General features: G+C 40.9%; 1 protein-coding gene across 1 annotated transcript in view; it reads left to right on the forward strand.

The window, feature by feature from the left end:
* Nucleotides 1-18,051, forward strand: part of CD180 (CD180 molecule) — a 52,577-nt gene extending 34,526 nt beyond the window's left edge. The window contains exons 2-3 of the mRNA XM_007486410.3: nucleotides 3,166-3,332; nucleotides 8,448-18,051. Of these exons, the coding sequence (XP_007486472.1) occupies nucleotides 3,166-3,332; nucleotides 8,448-10,173 (1,893 nt within the window). The 3' untranslated portion in view covers nucleotides 10,174-18,051. The remainder of the gene's footprint in view (nucleotides 1-3,165; nucleotides 3,333-8,447) is intronic.
* The last annotated feature ends 991 nt before the right edge of the window (nucleotides 18,052-19,042 follow it).

A 19,042-nucleotide genomic window follows, 5' to 3' on the forward strand; every position in this document is an offset into this window, starting at 1 on the left:
TTCTGCCTTGGAGCCAATACACAGTATTGACTCCAAGATGGAAGGTAAGGGTTTAAAAAAAAATGATTTTAAGTAAAAGTATTATAATTCTTATTTTGGTCATGTCAGAATGAAATTAGCATGACTTAATGGATAGGGTGGTGGCCTTGGTGTTAAGAAAATTCAAATCCCACCTCAGTCACTTATTGGCTGTGCAACTTTGGACAAGTCACTTAACTAATCTGTGCATCAGCTTCCTCATTCATAAAATGAAGGGATTGGATCTGAAGGTCTCTAAGTTCCCTTCCATTTCTAAGTCTATGCTCCCTCAGACAAGTGTAGAAGACCAAGAGTTGACCTTGCAATTAGGAAGATCTGATCCAAGTCCTGTATTTTGCCACATCCTCTCTGACCTGTTCTCTCTTCTTTCTCTACCCCTCTGTTTCCTCTCCTGACTAGGACTCCAGACCCTTGGAATTCTTTGGGTCCCAAATTCAGTTTATAGATTGAAGTCAATTCAGTCCAATTCATCCTTCATTTTATCCAGCACCTAGGTTCTGGGGATACAAAGACAAAAATGAAAATCCCTCCCATCAGAGATTTTCTATTCTACTGAGCAGAAATAGCATGTACCCAGAGAATAAATACAATATATCCTAAATGAATGGAAAGTAATAAAGAGAATTTCCAGGGAAGAACACTGCCACTTATAGGACGTGGGACTCAAACTGAGCTCTGAGGTGAGATAGGCCTTCCAAGGGGGACCAAGAGGAGAGGAGGGAGAGTATTCCAGGAATGGGGGGAGGGGTGGCAACTTAGGTAAAAACACAAAGGCAGGAAATAAAATATCATATGTTTAAAAAAAAAAGCAAGAAAACTAATTTGGTAAAGCATAGTTTCCGAGGGAAAGTATCACATAATCAACCTTGTAGCCAGATGGTTGTTCAATCTTTTCAGTTGTGTATGATACTTTGTGACACCATATGGAGTTTTCTCTGCCATTTCCTTCCTCAGTTCATTTGACAAATGACAAAACGGAGACAAATAAGATTGAGTGACTTGCCCAGGGTCACATAGTTTGTAAGTATCTGAGGTCAGATTTGAACTCAGGAAGATGAGTCTTCTCTATCCCTCTAAACACTGTACTACTGAGCTTCCCCTGAAATCTAATTGTAAAGCATTTTAAATACCAACAGAATTTGTATTTTATCCAAATGAGTTTACTTATTATATAATATAATTTGTATTTATTCATATTTTACAGAGGAATTGGGAGCCACTGCAGATTTTTGAGTAAGAGTGTGAAATGTTTATATCAATGCTTTAGGAATAGAAAATTGGCAGCTACATGGAGGAGAGACTGAAGGCAGAATGGATTGGATTAGAGGAAACCCAATTAGGAGCTGAGGGTAATAGTCCCTGTGAGATGTTGATAAGGGCTTGAACTAGAGCACTGACTTCCAAGTGGCAAGAAGAGAGCATATATGAAGGATATTAAGCAGGTAGAATTGAATGGACTTGGCAATTCTTTGGACATGGTGGTGAGAGAATGAAGACTTCAAGATGCAGAATCATTAGTACATTATGTCCTATTAGGGACATACTTTTAAGTGCCTGTGTTGGGGTAGATACAATCATTTTTATTGATGCTTAAAGCACAGAACTGTTCTATTTTGGTTGTGTCTGGGACTTAAACATATAATTCATGTGATGTTGTTAAGGGTAAATTTAGGGTTGAGACTGAATATATTTTTTAGTTGGTCCCAAATCCCAATGAAATACACAAGTCAGAATGGAATTTTATGGTGGTTTATTTACAATAGAAGGAAGAAATTAATAATGAGGGAGAGAGAGGGAAAAGGGAAGATCTGCTGCAGCCTAGTCTGAGCTAGGGGGACTTCAGAGGCCTCAGCTAAGGGGCCTTCCCAGAAGATTAAATCTAGCTTGTCTTTAAGTCACAAGGCCTCCTCCAAGCTGAGGGGCCTCCTTGGAGGCTAGTACCTCCAGAAAGAGCCAAGGAAAGGGAGAGTCAGCCTTAACACTCACCACAGGATTGTCTCACGAAACAGTCTGAGGTCCCACGCTCCAACCCTCTAAGTCAAGTACTACCACCAAAAGTCCTCTCACAGGAATTGGCACGAAATATATAGGCAGTTCTTAACATCACTTCCTGTGTCTCACATGTACCAATGGTAGCTTAAACTTGGCTTTGGACCATCCAGGGGGTCAGTCAGTTGTTTCTGATTTGTCACTTGCTAGCACACATGAGTCATAGACCTTCTTCCCCCACAGTTAATCCTTAAGTAGGGGTGTATACATTCCTGGTTGCTAAAATCCTAAAGACTAAGCAGGGTGGAGTAAATCTAAAATTCACAATGAGGAGATGATTCTCAATGGAACTGGCCTCAGTTTCCTAATCTATAAAATGAAGGGTCTGGGTTCCATGGCCACTCACTTCCCTTTCTCCTCTAAATATGTTCCTATGATTAATCACTTAGCTGGAGAAGGAAATGACAAAATACTCCAGTATTTTTGCCAAGAAAACCCCATGTGTTCACTTAACTAAGCCCCATTGCCTAGCCCTTACCACTTTTCTGCCTTGGAACCAATACACAGCATTGATTCTAAGATGAAAGATAAGAGCTAAAAAACAAACCCTGGTTGGGTCAGAAGAGTCGGACATGCAGGACAATCCAGAGGGAATTATGAAAAAGAACTATCCCCATCCAGAGAAAGAACTGTGGGAGCAGAAATGCAGAAGAAAAACATGATTGATCCCATAGTTCTATGGGGATGTGATTAGAGTTTTGGTGTTAAAAGATCCCTCTACTGCAAATATGAATAACATGGAAATGGGTTCTGAACAATGATACGTGCATAACCCAGTGGAAGTGCTTGTCAGCTTGGGGAGGGGAGAGGAAATGGGGTGAGGATCATGAATCATGTCATCATGGAAAAATATTCTAAATAAATAAATAATTTTTAAAAAGAAGAGTCAGACATGACTGAAAATGACAGAACACAATTATTAATTACGAAATGTTAAATGTAACCTGGGCAGAATGGAAATGACTCCCCCCACCTTCCTTATTAGAAGATGTCATAGTATCCTGGAAAGAGGACTGTCTGTATAGAGAATTTGGGTCCTCTCATTCAAACATGGAGACTTCTTCTTTCTTGCAACAGGTCACAGCCAACCTAACCTACAACTGTGGAGAACTGGGACTTAACGGGATTCCTGAAAGTCTTCCATCTACCACGAAATTTCTTGACTTCAGTTTTAACTTTCTACCTGACCTCCAAAACTCAACTTTCAGTAGGCTCAGAGACCTTGTCTACTTAGATTTAACCAGGTAAATACACATTTGTCCTGAATGACCAGTGTATATGCCTTGAGAGGCAGCATGAAGTAGCAGCTAAATTGCTAGTACGAAAGTCCGCAAGATCTGGCTTTCAGTAAGACCCACCCTTACCTTCTGTGTTAGAACTGACATTGAATATTGGTTCCAAGGCAGAAGAGTGGTAAGGGCTAGGCAATGGGGGTCAAGTGACTTGCCCAGGGTCACACAGCTAGGAAGTATATAAGGATAGATTTGAATCCAGGACTTCTCATCTCCAGACCTGACTCTCCATCCACCGAGCCACCCAGCTGCCCTATATTTATTACCTCTTATGCCTAATACAGCCAGTGTTGTTCAGCCCTTTCAGTAATGTCTGACTCTTTGTGATCTATTGGGATTTTCCTGGCAAAGACACTGGAGTAGTTTGCCATTTCCTTCTCCAGCTCATTTTACAGATGATAAAATGAAGGCAAACAGAGGTTAAGTGACTTGCCCAGGATCATACAGCTAAGAAGTGTCTGAGGTCAAATTTGACCTCAAGTATTCCTAACTCCAAGCCCAGTGCTTTATCCACTGCATGACCTAGGTGCCGCATTATTATTATTATTATTATTCCCATTTTTACAGACAGGAAAACTGAGATCCCAAAGACATTAAGCAACTTGCCGCAAAGTCAGGAAGTAAATAATTGGTAGGATTCAGACTAGAATCTAGGTTTTCTGACTCCAAGAGGCAGAGGTGTCAATTAAATGGCAGATCTCAAAAAAGATTCAAATATAATTGGGAAAGGGACAGTGAGGTGGTTCAGTGGATAAAGATTCAGACTTGGAGACAGAGGTCCGAGACTCAAATCTGACCTCACGATTGCCTTAGCTGTGTGACCCTGGGCAAATCACTCAACCCCCACTGCCTAGCCCTCTTCTGCCTTGGAACCAATACTCAGTATCAATTCTAAGACAGAAGTAAGGTTGTTTTTTTTTTAATCTAATTGGGAAATATTTAGCAAAATAAATACAAATGCAATAGGACATAGAAAATGCTCACATGTGGTTTTCTAAGTCAACATGCAGTCTACAGGGATCCTTATCTGTGGCTTAGTAGCCATTCATTTCTCTTTTTTTTTAACCTTTACCCTACATCTTAGAAATAATACAATGTATTGGCTCTAAGGCAGAAGAATGGTAAGGGCTAGGCAATGGGGGTTAAGTGACTTGCCCAGGGTCACACAGCCAGAAAGCATCTGAGGTCAGATTTGAACCCAGGACTTCCCCTCTCTAGGCCTGGTTCTCAATCCACTGAGCTACCCAGCTACCCCCAAGAAGCCACTATTTCTATTTGAGTTCGATACTACTAGTCTGTGTTTCTTTTTCAAGCCTTTTTCTCCCTCATACCTCAGAACACTTTATGAATCCTTCCTAAAGTGGCAAGAAAAGTATCTTCTAAGATCTTGAAATATGCTTTAAATTTCCTGTACTTTCTTCCTAAGTCTATGGAATTTACATGGACAATATTACCAACAACTCTTATCTCTACATCCCTTTACGACTTACAAGGCATTTGACATATAGTTGGTCACTTTCTACTCGTAAGAGCCCTGCAAGGGAAGTAGAATGCTCTATTTTATAGATGAAGAAATTAGGGATCAGAGAGGTTAAGTGATTTGTCCAGGTTTACACAGCCGAAAGCTCTGTGAGCCACATTCAAATCTAGACATCCAGTATCAAGTCTTGAGCTTTTTTCCTAGTGCTAGGATTGACCCACTCTGTTCAGGGGCTGAATAAATGGGTATCACTTTCATCTTCATTATTTAAAAAAAAAAAAGCCCTGCTAAGCACTGACTAGTGCATCAAGCTTCACAAGGACAGAGGCAGTGGGGTGTAGAGAGAGGAACTTAGGTGTAATGAAAAGCACCTGGACTTTGGTCAAAGGCAAAGGAGCCAGGGTCAGATTTGGCCATTTTGAGCAACTAAGTCATTTCCCTTCCAAGAACCTCAATCGCCTCAACTCCAAAAGGAAGTTCTCAGACAGGATGATTCCTTCGGTCCCTGCACCAGAACAGTCTGTAAAGAAAGAGAATTCTGTAGGTTGTTGTCAAGACAAAATGAGATCATTTAGATAAAGCACTTGCAAACCTCAAAATTCAACCATCATCATCATCATCATCACTATTATTATTATCATCATTCCTCACCACCAGGTAATACTGAATAGTCTAAGGAAGAATGGAAACATGAGCGAAACAGCTCCCCAGCTTTCTTTCTCCAGCATTCCCAGTGTGACAGATAACTTGTTTATTGCATACTCAAAAATTGCACGGTAAATTGGCAAGAAACAGACATGGCAGAGAGCATATAGGTCTGAAATGCAGAGTCAGGGCAAAAAAGTTGACCTAATCCCTGAATAACTCACAAACCAAGTTGGAAAAAATATTACTGGGACAGCTAAGTGGCACAATGGAGAGAGCCAGGCCTGGAGTTGGGAGGACCTGGGTTCAAATCTGGCCTCAGGCACTTCCTGGATACATGATCCTGGGCAAGTTATTTAACCCCATTTGCCTAGTACTAAGGCAAAGTAAGGGTAAAAATAAATAAACAAACAAAGACAAAGAAACAAAGAAAAGAAGAATATTACTATAGTTATTTCTTAGTTGAATTACATATATATGTACAGATATGTATGCAGATGTGTATACACATTATTTTCACATCTGTATATATATTTTTATTTTCATTTTACATTCATTTACACTTTTCATTTAAAAATTTTATTTCTAAGAAAGTGACTTTATCTATTTCATTTCAAAACATTTTAAAAATTCATTATCACATTATCACAAAAAGCACTTTTAAAGAGCTTTTAAAATGAGCCTTTAAAAAGAAATCTCTTCATTGCACTTGGTTAGGTAGTGCCAATTGATAGACAGTCCACTAATTGAATTCATACATGCTTCAGGTAATGAAGCTTTTGCAAAGAAGTGTTTTATCTTCAATTAACTCTTTAAAAAGTGTTTTTCAAATTAGTATTCCTTTTTAAATGTTTCTCCATACCTGGCCTAGCCCATCCGCAAACAGGCCAATGCTTGCATTTAGACAAGTTCCACATGACAAATCTCTTCCTTTTGCAAGGAAAATTTTTTCTGCAAAAAGAAAAAAATAAGGAAGGTCAGGTAGAGGCCATTGCTCTTGGCCATTCAGATTATGAGTAGAAGCTGTCCTACCTCCAAATAAATCATGTAAATCAAACCTTTTCCACTTTCTGTTATCTTTCTTTGGGTTTCTAACCTGTGACTACTGAAGCTCTTCCATGAGTTTTATTGTTTCTTTTTTTATTTTGTTTATCACACATCTAGATAATAGGGATAGTAACGCTAAGTGTGAAAATCAGTCAGTCAGCAAACATTTATTAAGTACCTACTATGTGTGAGGAACTGTACTAAAGTTCTGTACTTAAAAAAAAAAAAACTGTACTAAAGGGGATATAAAGTCCCTGATCTCAAGGAGCTGACAGTCCAATGGGTGAGATAATATGAAAACAACTGTATAAAGAAGTTACAATTAGGATAAACTGGAAAAAATCCACAGAGGGAAGGGGCTAGAATGGAGGGGTCAGGGAAGACTTTCTGTAGAAGGTAGGATTTTTTCTGGGACTTAAGGGAAACCAGGAGGTAGAAATGAAGGAAGAAAACATTCCAGGGAAGGGAGTCAGTGAATGAAAATGGCCTGGAGTCAGGATGGAGTCCAGAGATGGGAGTGTCTTGATAAGTGGAATAAGCAAAACAATGAGATCTGAAAGAAGATAACTACTCTGGCATTTCAGTTAAAATATCACCACACTTGGGAAAAGAGCTATTAGTGATGTAAATGGAAAAGAGCAATAAAACTAAAAGCACTTTCCTTAACAGGTTGATATTTCAATTTTTTCAAAAATAGTAGTTAATGCTCATTTGCTTTGGGATAGAACTGACCCTTCCATCTATAAAATGGTCTATGTAAAGAATACAGGAACTGAAATAAATCATATCCTACTACAATTATAAGCTGTTTGACCAGAAGGAGTCTCAGTGATCTTATCTGTAAAATGGAACTAATCATATCTTCAGCATTTAGCTAACTCCTGTGAAATAATGCTGATAGAACGCTTTTCAAAGATTTTCAAAGGCAATGAAAATTCCAGTTATTATCTCCTTAAAGCTCATATCCTCTCATATTGGGGTGGTTATTTCCGTTTGGGCTTATAGACCTTCCTTTCTAATTCTAGGCCTAGTAGATCACTTCTGGAGTTGTTTCCCTGGTTCACAGAGTCTTAAGTTTGCTTGTTGTTGTTTCCTTTACTAAACTGTTGGCTCATTTTTTAATGACTCTCATATATTACTCTTATTTCTTTCCCCAATTTTTCTTCTGCCTCTCTTATTTGATTTGAAAATGCTTTTTGAGTTCTTCCTGGGAATTCTTTTTGGTCTTGAGACCAATTCATATTTTTCTTTGAGACTTTGGATTTAACTATTTTGACTTAAGTGTTGTTTAAACATAAAAGCGTTACCAAATGACTTGCTGTTCCAGCAGTCTCCTAGTGTCACTCATCAACCTTATTGAATCCTCCAACAAGTTTCTTTTCTGCCTATATGACTATGACATTTTCTTTACCTTGGATAGCAAACAAAAACCCTCCAGCAAATTCAAGTTGCAGAAGGGAAAGGCATTTGAGGAGAGCATGCACTTGGAATGTTCAGAAGGGAGTCAGGCACCTGTACAGTGAACAAGACAAGTTCCCTATGTGGGGTTTGGAGAGTGGGGTGGGTATGCTTCAGTATGTACCTATGGGACTATTTTAGTCTGGGAGGCAGCATGATAGAGTGGAAGGATTGAACTTGGAGTCAGAGGACCTAAGTTTGAATCCTGAGAAAACCCCAAATGGGGTCACAAAGAGTCTGCTATTTCTCTGAGAGACATTGAGCAAGTTATTTAATGTTTCTGGGCGCAGTTTTCTCATTTATAAAATGAAAAGCTTAGGTTAAATAGACTCTAAGTTCCCTCCTAGCTCCAAATTTGTGGTCCTATAGTCTGTATCTTTGCACCATTAAATAAAAAATGGAATTAATTATTCTGTTTTCCTTCCTCATCTTTTTAGGTGTGAAATTAACTGGGTTCATGAAGATGCTTTTCAAAACAATGATTATCTGAGCACCATTGTACTGACTGGAAATCCCCTGATATTTATAGCAGACACAGCTTTTGAGGGTCCTAAGGCCCTGAAGCATCTCACCTTCACCCAAACAGGCTTGACCAGTGTCACATTTATTCCAACGCAGAATTTGGGAAACTTGGAAACCCTCCATCTTGGTAGCAATCATCTTTCATCTATTGGACTCCCTTCAACGTTTCCCACCCATAATCTGAAAGTCCTGGACTTAGAACTGAATGCCATACATCACATCAATAAAAAGGATGTAGCATCCTTAAAACAGGCAACCAACTTAACCCTTAACTTGAAGGGTAATAATATTTGGGACATTGAGGATGGGGCTTTCCATTCCATGACCTTCCAAAGCTTGAATTTTGGAGGGATCAATGATGTTTCCATAGTTTTAAATGGGTTGCAGAATTCTACCATTCATACTCTCTGGCTTGGGACCTTTCAAGATGTAGACAATCTAGATATAAGCCCAGCCATGCTGCAGGGGCTCTGTAATATGTCGGTGGAAGTCCTCAACCTCCAGACCCACTTTTTCTCAGACTCAGCTGCCATCTTTCAGTGCTTCTCTGGACTCCAAGAGTTGGATCTGACTCATAGTCACTGGGACAGTTTGCCCACTGGCATTGAGGGAATGAATCAGCTCAAGAAATTAGTGTTGAATCAAAACCAAATGGACAATTTGTGCCAAATCAATGCTGCCAACTTCCCCTCCCTGACTCATCTTTATGTTAAAGGCAACTTCCAGAAGCTGGACTTGGGCAACGGCTGCTTAGAGAAACTAAAACACCTCCTGCATCTGGATTTAAGCCACAGTCAAGTTGAGTCGGTGGCCTGCTGTAGTAGTCAGCTGAGGAACTTAGCTCATTTGCAGCACCTGAACTTGAGCTATAATGACCCCCATTCTCTCCAAGCTGAGGCTTTCAGAGAATGCCCTCAGCTGGAGCTGTTGGATTTTGCCTTTACCCATCTTCATACGGATGCTTCCCCAAGTCCTTTCCAAAATCTCCATCTCCTCAGGGTCCTGAATCTCTCCAACTGCCTCGTGGAGACCAGCAATCCTCGGCTCCTCGTGGGTCTGCAAGGCCTTTGGCATCTAGACCTGAGTGGGAATTCCTTTCCCTCTGGGATTCTCCCAAAGGACAACCTGCTCCAGCCTTTGGCCAGCTTGGGGGTCCTCATTCTATCATCCTGTGGTCTAACAGCCCTAGAACAGCAAGCATTGGGAAGTCTTGGCAAACTCCAGTATCTGGACCTGCAGTACAACAACCTAACAGAGTCTGGCTTGGCAGCTCTTAGCGAGCTCAAGGGAACCCACCTCAACTTGGCAGCCAACAGTATCCGAATCATTCCACCTGGCCTTCTAAAGGCCTTCTCCCAGCAGAGCATCATTGATTTAAGTCACAACCCCCTAGACTGTACTTGTTCCAATATGGACTTTCTGAAGTGGTTCAGGGAAAATCTACAAAAAATTTCAGATCCTGAAGAGACAACGTGTGGCAATCCACCACCTCTGAGAGGGGCGAAGCTGTCCACTGTGACCCTCTCCTGTGCTCTTTCAGGGGTGGGAATCTTCTTTGTGGTGTTCTTTGTGTTAATGCTTATAGTCATGTTCATTGTCATAGCCCGGCGTTATGTAGTTAGAAAATACCAAAACATTTAGGTCTGAAGCTTTCCAACACAGGCAGCCACACTGGCTGACCTTCCCCTAAGAGGGTGTCCACTTCCCACTTCCCCTAACTAACCAGCCTTCTCAGCTTGGTTCCTGAGTCCAGTGGGGATTGGGTACTTTTGGTTTCCCCTTTCTTTGGTGGTAGTGGTGGTACAGTTGAGCTCCTGTGCTCTAGACCATAAGAGGAACCCATAAGAGGAACCACCATATCCAGGAGGGCTGGTGGTGGGTGAGCTGGACAGATACTAGTTAGAGAATAAAGCAGTATTGGCCGGCTGCCATCTTGCCCCCATTCTTCTTCCACCAGTGAGGCTCAAGATGTGGCTCTTTGGTTCCTCCTGCTGGTTTCTCATTGCCCCACTTCTCTCCAAACCTGATTTTTCCATGGCTTTGTTTCAGGAAAGGAAGCACATTTTTTCCCCAAGCTCTCTTCTTCTCCCCATTTAAATAGCACACAGCCCACTTTCCAGCCTTTTAAAAGTTTCTGTTCTGCTTAGTTTTCACTGCTAAGAGCTACAGGGACAGCCCCAGCAGGTGATATTATAATATACAAAAGATGATAGGGAAAAGTAACAAGTTTCTTTTCTCAGTAAATCTCAGATCTATTGCAAATATCCTTCGAATACAGACCTCAACCTTCACAAAGTCCTCCCTTCTTTTGTGACCGAAACTCATTCTCTATTTTATCTTGGGAATTAGCTAGCCTAGGTTTTCCTGGGTTAAACTGACTCAGATTTGAGACTTCTATAGAATAGATTTGGATTGGCTTTCCCAACTGTCAATCAATTGATTAATAAATATTGGCAGAGAGAAGGGGGTCCTGGGTTCAAATGTGAGCTCAGACACTTCCTATCTGTTACCTTGGGTAAGTCTTTTAACCCCCATTGCCAAGCCCTTCCCACTCTTCTGCCTTGGAATCAATATAAAGTATTAATTCTAAGATAGAAAGCAAGTATTTTTTTGAAATAAAAATAAAATTCAGTAAGTGCCTACTATGTGACAGGCACTTTGCTAGGCACTGGGGACAAAAAATGGACAAAATGCTATCTTTGCCCACAAGGAGTTCCCAATCTAATAGAGGAAATAACAAACAAATATGTAGGAACCAGCTATATACAAGATAAATAGGAAATGAGAGGGAAAGCCCTGGGATTAAGTGGAGTTATGAAAAGCTTCCTGTAGAAGATGGGACTTGAAGAAAGTCAAGGAATCCAGGAGGTAGCGCAGAGGAGGGCGAGGATTCCAAGTGCGAAAAAGTACCCCAAGCCAAGAGATGGAATTTCTGCTGGTGAAACAGCCAGGAAGCCAGTGTCACTGGATCCAGGAATATCTGGTGAGGAGCAAGATGTGAGAAGACTGGAAAGGCAGGAGGGGGTTAGGTGAGGAAGGGTTTGAAGGCCAGCCAAAGGATTCTGTATTTGATGTCGGAGATAAGTGGGAGTCCCTGGAATTGGTTAATGAGGGAGTGACATGGTCAGACCTGCTTTAGGAAAATCACTTTAGAGACTGAGTGGAAGATGGATGGAGGGGAATGGGGAGAGATTTGAAGCAAGTCCAGTAACCAGCAGTCCAAGGCATGAGGGGATGAGGGCCTATAGCAGAGTGGTCAGTGTCAGAAGAGATGAGGGGACATGGGAGAGAAGTTACAAAAGTCACCACAAATGACTATTGTACTTTAAAAAGATCTTGAGTCCCATGACCTAGGATAATAGCTCGTAGGATCCTAGAAGGCATTGTTAGCTACAAGAGACCTTAGAGGCCATCAAATCCAACTCCCTCTTTAAACAAGAAATAAGTGTCAGAAGCAGGATTTGAAACCACAATCTCTTAACCCAAATTTAGTATCATATTTTCTAGTTCTCCCTATAACCCAGAAACCTGTGGAAACCGTGTGCTAGCCTGTTGTTATGTTAGACAAGAAATGGTCTAACTTCCCTATCTGGTCTCTAAAGATCTTTCAGACCTTAATAGTGAATTTTATGGCATCTTTTTCATCCTCTGGGCAGTTCAATGACCTCAATCTCTGTCTTTGTCTGTCTGTCTGTCTTTCTCTCCCGCTCTCTCTTTTGATCCATTCTCTATGCCCCGTTCATTGACCTGAAGCAAATTCACAATTGCTAGCCAAATTTAATGTTACTATTCTTTGCTTTAACTACCTTTTCAACCAGATTGGCTGAGTCTATGCCTCTTTGGAGATCATGTGACTAGGGACCATTGGGCAAGGCTGCCATGTTCTGTTCTCCATCCTTAAAATCGAATCCTCATGCCCAACAGACTGACTTTCTTTCTCTTGTTCAAATTCATGCCTTTCCTATTCCCTCACTTCACTTAGCTTCCCTCCTCATTCATAGGGATGTGATAACAGACATCTTGGGGCCAGAGAACAATGAGCATCTCTCTCTGTTCAAACTGTTTCCATAGCACTTGGCACTCATGCATTATATTGACGTGTTATCAGATCCTTTCTCTTCCTCTCCTAACCCTCCCATCCTTTCCTAGGGGAAAGAGATTTAATAGAATCCAGGGATATGATTTATTTTTATTAATATAATTTATTTCCAGGTATCTCAGCCTCTCCCTCCTTTCCGCACACCACAGAAGTCATCATCTGGCAAATAGATATGTAGATATAGATTGGCTTTCATGTTGACATTTTTTTTTCAGTTCATTCTCTAGAGGTAAACGTCTCACAAATTATTCTTCAAATATTAAATCTGTAGCTGTATAGAATGTTCTCTTGATTCTACTCATTTATTCATCATTATCTAGTGTGGCTCTTTCCAAGTTTTTTTTTTTATTAGCTTGCACATTGTTTCTTATGGTGCAGTATTTTTATATCATGATCATGTGCCATAATTTATTTAATCTTTCCCCAATTGATGGGTGTCTCCTTCCTTTCCAGTTCTTTGCCACCACAAAGAGAGCTTCTACAAATATTTTGGAACATATAGGTTCTTTTACTTTTTTCCCTGATCTCCTTGGGAAATAGATCCTGCAATGGGTGTTATAGCTATCTGGGCATAATTCTAAATTGCTCTCCAAAATGCTTGAATCAGTTCACAGTTCCCCCAGCAGTGTATTAGTGCCCCTGCTTTTCCACATCTCCTCCAGCATTGTAATCTTGTTCTTTTGTCATTTTAGCCAACCAGATGGGTGTGAGATGCTATCTCAGAATTGTTCTGGTTTGCATTTCCCTAATCAGTAGTGATCTAGAGCATTTTTTCATATACCTATATATGGATTTGATTTCTTCATCCCAAAATAATCTGTTAATTTTTTTTTTGCCTATTTATCAGTTGGCCGTGGGGGATGGCTCTTATTCCCATATATCTGACAAAACTCTCTACATAGTTTAGATAAGAGACCTCAATCTGAGAGGTCTATGAAAATTATCTATGAAAAATTTCCCCTAACTTTCTGCTTTCCTTCTAATCTTGGCAACCTTTATTTTATTTGTTCAAAACTTTTCATTTTAATGAAGTCAAAATCATCTATTTTATAACTGCAGTGCTCTCTATCTCTTTACTCATAAATTCCTCTCCTTTCCATAAATCTGAGAGCCAATATGTTTCCTGTTATATCCAAGTGATATAAATTTTAAAATCTTTAAAACACAGAAAATAAAGGCAGAACTTCCCTACCCGTACCCCAACCAGGACCAGCTTATGTCACTACCAATTTATGCCCAAAGCCCTTATAATCTGATTTCTGATTGCTCTGCTCTATTGATTCTACTCCAAGGTTACTCACTACAATTTAACTGCTAAATCCAGGGGCCTTTTCTCAGATCTCCTCTTCTTCAACCTCTCTGCAGCTTTTGCCATTCTCCTCTTCCTGGTTACTGTTTCTGTCCTCCCTTGGCTTCCATGACATTATTCTTCCTGATTCTTCTCCTTTCCCTAGAACACTCGTCTGCCTTTTCTGCCTTTTCATCTTTTCTGCTCCGCTTATCTCTCCCCTGTCCCTGACCTTACAAAATGGTGTCCCTTTCAAGGGTCTAACCTGGTCCTTCTTTTTTTTCCTTCATATTCTCTTCTTTGGTGATCTCGTCCACGGTCATAGATTGCATTATCACGTCTGCACAAATAACTTCACTGTAGATCCAAGTGTAAGCTCTTCTTTGAACCTTATTAGGTCCTTATCCTTAAAAAATTGTGTGTTAAACCTATCCACCTGGACGACTCACCCTAGCACCCTAAATGAAACATGTCCCAAAGTGAGCCCCACCCCAAACTGCCTCTTCTCCTCTCTTCACTATCTTCTCAGCCATCCATGCTTGAAACTTTTTTCATCTAAACTTCCTCTGTATCCAGTCTCTTAACAAGTCTAGCCAGTTCTACCTTCACTACATCTTTTCTATCCTCTCCCTTCTTTCTACTCACAGAGCCGCCATCTTAGTTCAAGACCTTTTCAGCTTCAACAATGCAAGAAACATTTTTTAAGGACCGGTTGTGGGTAAAGTACTGTATCATCCCTCAACTAGGCTGTAGAAATAGCTTCTTAACTGGCTTCCTCGCTGCTTCTCTCTTCTCATCAATCCATTCTTCACACAGATGCTAAAACCATCTGTACCAATTAAAACACAGGTCTGACCAGATCCCTCTCTGCTCAAAAACCTTCAAAATTTCTGCTATTGTCTTCATGATAAAAGAGACTTGCTTGTTGATCATCTCTTGCTTATTCCCTCTTCCCTGGGTTTTTCTGACCACCCCATGGTTCTTTCTACTTGTCATTCCCCTTTGCCAAAGCGTCACCCATGTCCTCCACCCTCTGCTTGATGAATGTATCCCAGAGCCCTGTCCTGGGCCCTCTTCCTGGGCTATCTCGTTAGCTCCTACAAATTCAACTATCATTTTGATGCAAGTCAGTCTTGACTTGACTATCTGGTGGTTATTTTCCTCCTGACCTCCAGTTCTAAATTTTCAACAGCCTACTGCTATCCCTTCCTGAATAGTTCTTCATTCTTCAAAATGTACTCTAAGAAAGTCATGATTTTCTCCTCTAAAAACATCCTTCTTCCTAGTTCCCTTATTTTTGTCGGCGTGCCATCATTGTTCTGGTTGCTAAGGTTTATAACTTTGGAGTCAGCCTCTATCCTTCTCTTTCACCCACCATATCTAATCAGTTGCCAAGCCTTCTGGATTCTACATTCTCAATATTTCCTGGCATCTTCCCCCGTCTCTCTCTTCACACCACCAATAATAGCCCAGGTCAGTTCCTGGTTCGGTCTCTTCCTGAACTATTGAAATAGCCTCTAAATGAGGCTCCCTGCTTCCAATCTGTCCCCTCTCCAATTCATCTTTCATACAACCATAACCTTCAGTGCTTCTCTTCTGTTCTCTTCTCTTGTTTTCTTTTATTTTCTTCCTTCCATCTTAGAATCAAGGCAGCAGAGTGGTAAGGGCTAGACAATGGCGGTTAAATGACTTGACCAAGGTCACACAGCTAGGCAGTATCAGAGGTCAGATTTGAACTCAGGACCTCCCATCTCTAGGCCTGACTCTTAATACAGGGAGCCACCCAGTTGCCACACAGCTACCCCTCCCCACCTTAATACTTCTTTTCAATTAGAAAAACACAACCAACTAAAAGAAAGGCCTCTTTGGAATAATGGAGAGAAAATTAAGTCTGTAATCACAGGATTCTGTCACTTCTGACTGTATGACCCCAATTGGGCAAATCATGTTACTTCTTCAGGATTCTGACTCCTTCTCAACAAATTGATGATATTCGACTAAATGATCTCTGACCCTCCCTTCCCCCCACACCCCCAGTTCTACATCTAAGTCTATTGTCCTATACAAAGAAAAAGTCACAGATAGGAACTTGTTATCCAGGAAGTTCCAGGGTTCTACTCATACCCTCAGGAGGACATAATGTTCCAGGGTGTAAAATGCCCAAAGAGGATGAAGATTCTAATCATGTCTTTTGTTTTTTAATTGTTTTTTTTTCCCAGTTGACAGGTTGAAACAATTTTTTGAAAATTTTATTTTATTTAAAATTTTTCCCCATGGTTTCATGATTCTTGTTGTTTCCCTCCCCTCCTCTCTCCCACTCCTGGAGTTGATAAGCAATTCCACTGGTATACATATATATACATATATGTATACCAGTGGAATTGCTTATCAATATATATATATATATATACATACAATTTTTAATAATCATTTTCTGACATTTTGTAATCCATGTTCATTCTCTCCCTCCCTCTCACCTTTCCTGCTCTCTACGATGGCAGGTAATATGACACAAGTTGAACATGTGGTATCATACAATACATACTTCCATGATTTTCATATTGTGAAAGAAGACTCGTATCACTTACACTAGTAAAAAACTCCTGGAGGAAATAAAGCGAAGAAGGGCATGCCTCAGTGTGCATTCAGACTCCATCAGTCTTCTACGGTGGTGGAAAGCCAGTTTCGTTATGAGCCTCCTTGCACTGCTGATCTTAGGGCCAGCTCTTTAAATTATTCCAGACATCATGAGGAACATTGCTTCCCAACCAAGATTCTAGCCCTCCAAGTCCAGGCAGCCTTTTGCTTGCCAGAGGCCACGTTTGGCCCTGGAGGCACTGTTTCTCATAGAACTAATATTATTATTAGATTCTTAAGCCATCATCTCCTCAAGCTGTTTAATCCCCAAAGGAAATGGAGTTACGGTTCCTTGAATTTTTGAAGCTGAAAGACATTTACAGTGAAGAATATGGCCCCCAACCAATATTGCTGCTATACTAGTTGCCCAATAAAATAAAAAAAACAATACAGTTGATTAAAAGTTTGTTTATATTTAGTACTAGCGGATAAGAACACTTACTTTACCGAAAATGAAAAGGCAGATAGAGGAAGGACTAGGAAAGTATTTTTAGAAGGATCTTTGGGCACTTTTCAGGGCTTTAGAGTGAGCCTCACTGTTTTTCTCCTACTTGATTTAATTTTGCTTGGAAATTGATAGCATTCCTTTTCCATGACCCAGGGGTGCTGTTAGTTCTTTTCTTAGATTTCTTGGCTTTGACGAAGGTCAACTAGAAAGAAGACAGAGAGAAAGAGAGGTTTTTCCTGAGGTAACTAAGTGGACCATAGGCAGATAGGTGGTACAGTGGCTAGAACACTGGACTTGGAATTGGGAAAACTCTTCTTTGTGAGTTCAAATCCAGCTTCAGATATTTGCTAGCTGTGTGACCCTGGGCAAATCTTTTTTATTTGCCTTGGGTTCTTCATCTGTAAAATGAGCCAGAGAAAGGACTGGCAAACCACTCCAGTATCTTTGCCAAGAAAATCCTAAATGGGGTCATAAAGAGTTAGATATGACAACAAACTAGCTGGACAAGAGTTAGAAGAGAATGGGGAAGGAGAAGATTTTTTTTTAATTTGTACTGAGAAAGAGAGATAGTCGTGGATGAAATTAACTGAGCTAGAATCTATAAGAGGTAGAGGGAAAAGACAACTATGGTGTGTGCATGATGTGAGGGGGACAAAGCTGATCATTTCCAGAATCACTTTCCAGCACAACTGAACACTACTTACCTCTTGGGTGCTCTATATTCAAACCAATCTAGTCTTTTTCTCCCTCCCATCTCTGCATTTGCAAAGGCTGTCCCCAAGTACCCCCCTATGCCTCTTGGATTAATTCAAGTACCCCCTCCTACAAGAAGCCTTTCCTGATATCCGAGTTGCTAGTGCCCCCTCCCTCCCCTCAATTCTTGGGATATTGTGGTTTTTTGTTTTTTAGTTGATTATTGCTGAACATATCTCCCCCCTGCAAGAATGTAAGTTCCTTGAGGACAAGAACAATTCTCTTTCCTCTCTGTATCTCTGGCTGTGCCTGGCACACATGTGGTGCTTAATAAATGTTTGTTGGCACTTCTGACCTTTGCCAATGCTGGTCCCCAATCAATATAATCAGTTTGGTTGCTTGGGGTGTAGGGGGGAAGGGGCAAGAACACCAGCCACTTTTCATTTTGGGGTCTTCTTCACAGGTGCCTGTGTCTAACTCCCAAGACTCTTAGTATTTAAAATGGTTACTTCATTTTTTATTTAAAACCTTTATCTTCAATTAAGTAAAATTTTCCACTAAAAAATAAAATAAAATAAAACATTTACCTTCCACCTTAGAATCAATACTAAATATTGGTTCCAAGGCAGAAGAGCAGTAAGGGCTAGGCAATGGGGGTTAAGTGACTTGCCCAGGGTCACATGGCTAGGAAGTGTGTGAGGCCAAATTTGAGCCCAGGACCTCCTGTCTCCAGACCTCATTCCCAACCTAGAGTCGCCTAACAACTACCTGATTTGTCATTTCATTTCAATCTGACTTCAAAAGCACTTTCCAAAGCACATTTATGAGCCTGGCCCTCCTTCCCCATGTCGTTATTGCCTTGGAAAAATATAACGAGGCAGCTGGTGGAACGCAGGGCAAGACAGGAAACCCTTGCCTATTTGGCCTCAGAGAAAAACTCCACGGATTCCATTTCTATCCTTTTTGTCTCTTTCTGTGTTCCGGAAGGGGCTTAAATTCCGGAAACAAAGGCGAAGGGTTTGCTTGGGGTTTGGGGAGGTAGGTCGCGAAGGAGTGACTCCTCTTTTGATGATGTAATTGTGGCTTTGGATGGTGGCAGTTGGTCTAGATTTATCGAGAAAAAGTAGAGTCTGTCTGTCCTGGCGCGGTCCTGGAGAAGGCAGTGCGTCGCGCCCCCCGCCGCCCTCCCGGACCCAGAACGGACCAGGAGTAGAGAAGCAGAGTGTGTGCAGCTGACCAAATTACGACTTTGGCCAGGTTCACTAGACGAGATTCCCCAAACTGGCCAGGCGGGGAGCCCTAGTTCAGTCCTTAACCTTTGCTCGGGGGCAAACAAAAGCCCTCC

The sequence above is a fragment of the Monodelphis domestica genome, chromosome 3, assembly GCF_027887165.1.
Source record: "Monodelphis domestica isolate mMonDom1 chromosome 3, mMonDom1.pri, whole genome shotgun sequence".
NCBI lineage: Eukaryota > Metazoa > Chordata > Mammalia > Didelphimorphia > Didelphidae > Monodelphis > Monodelphis domestica.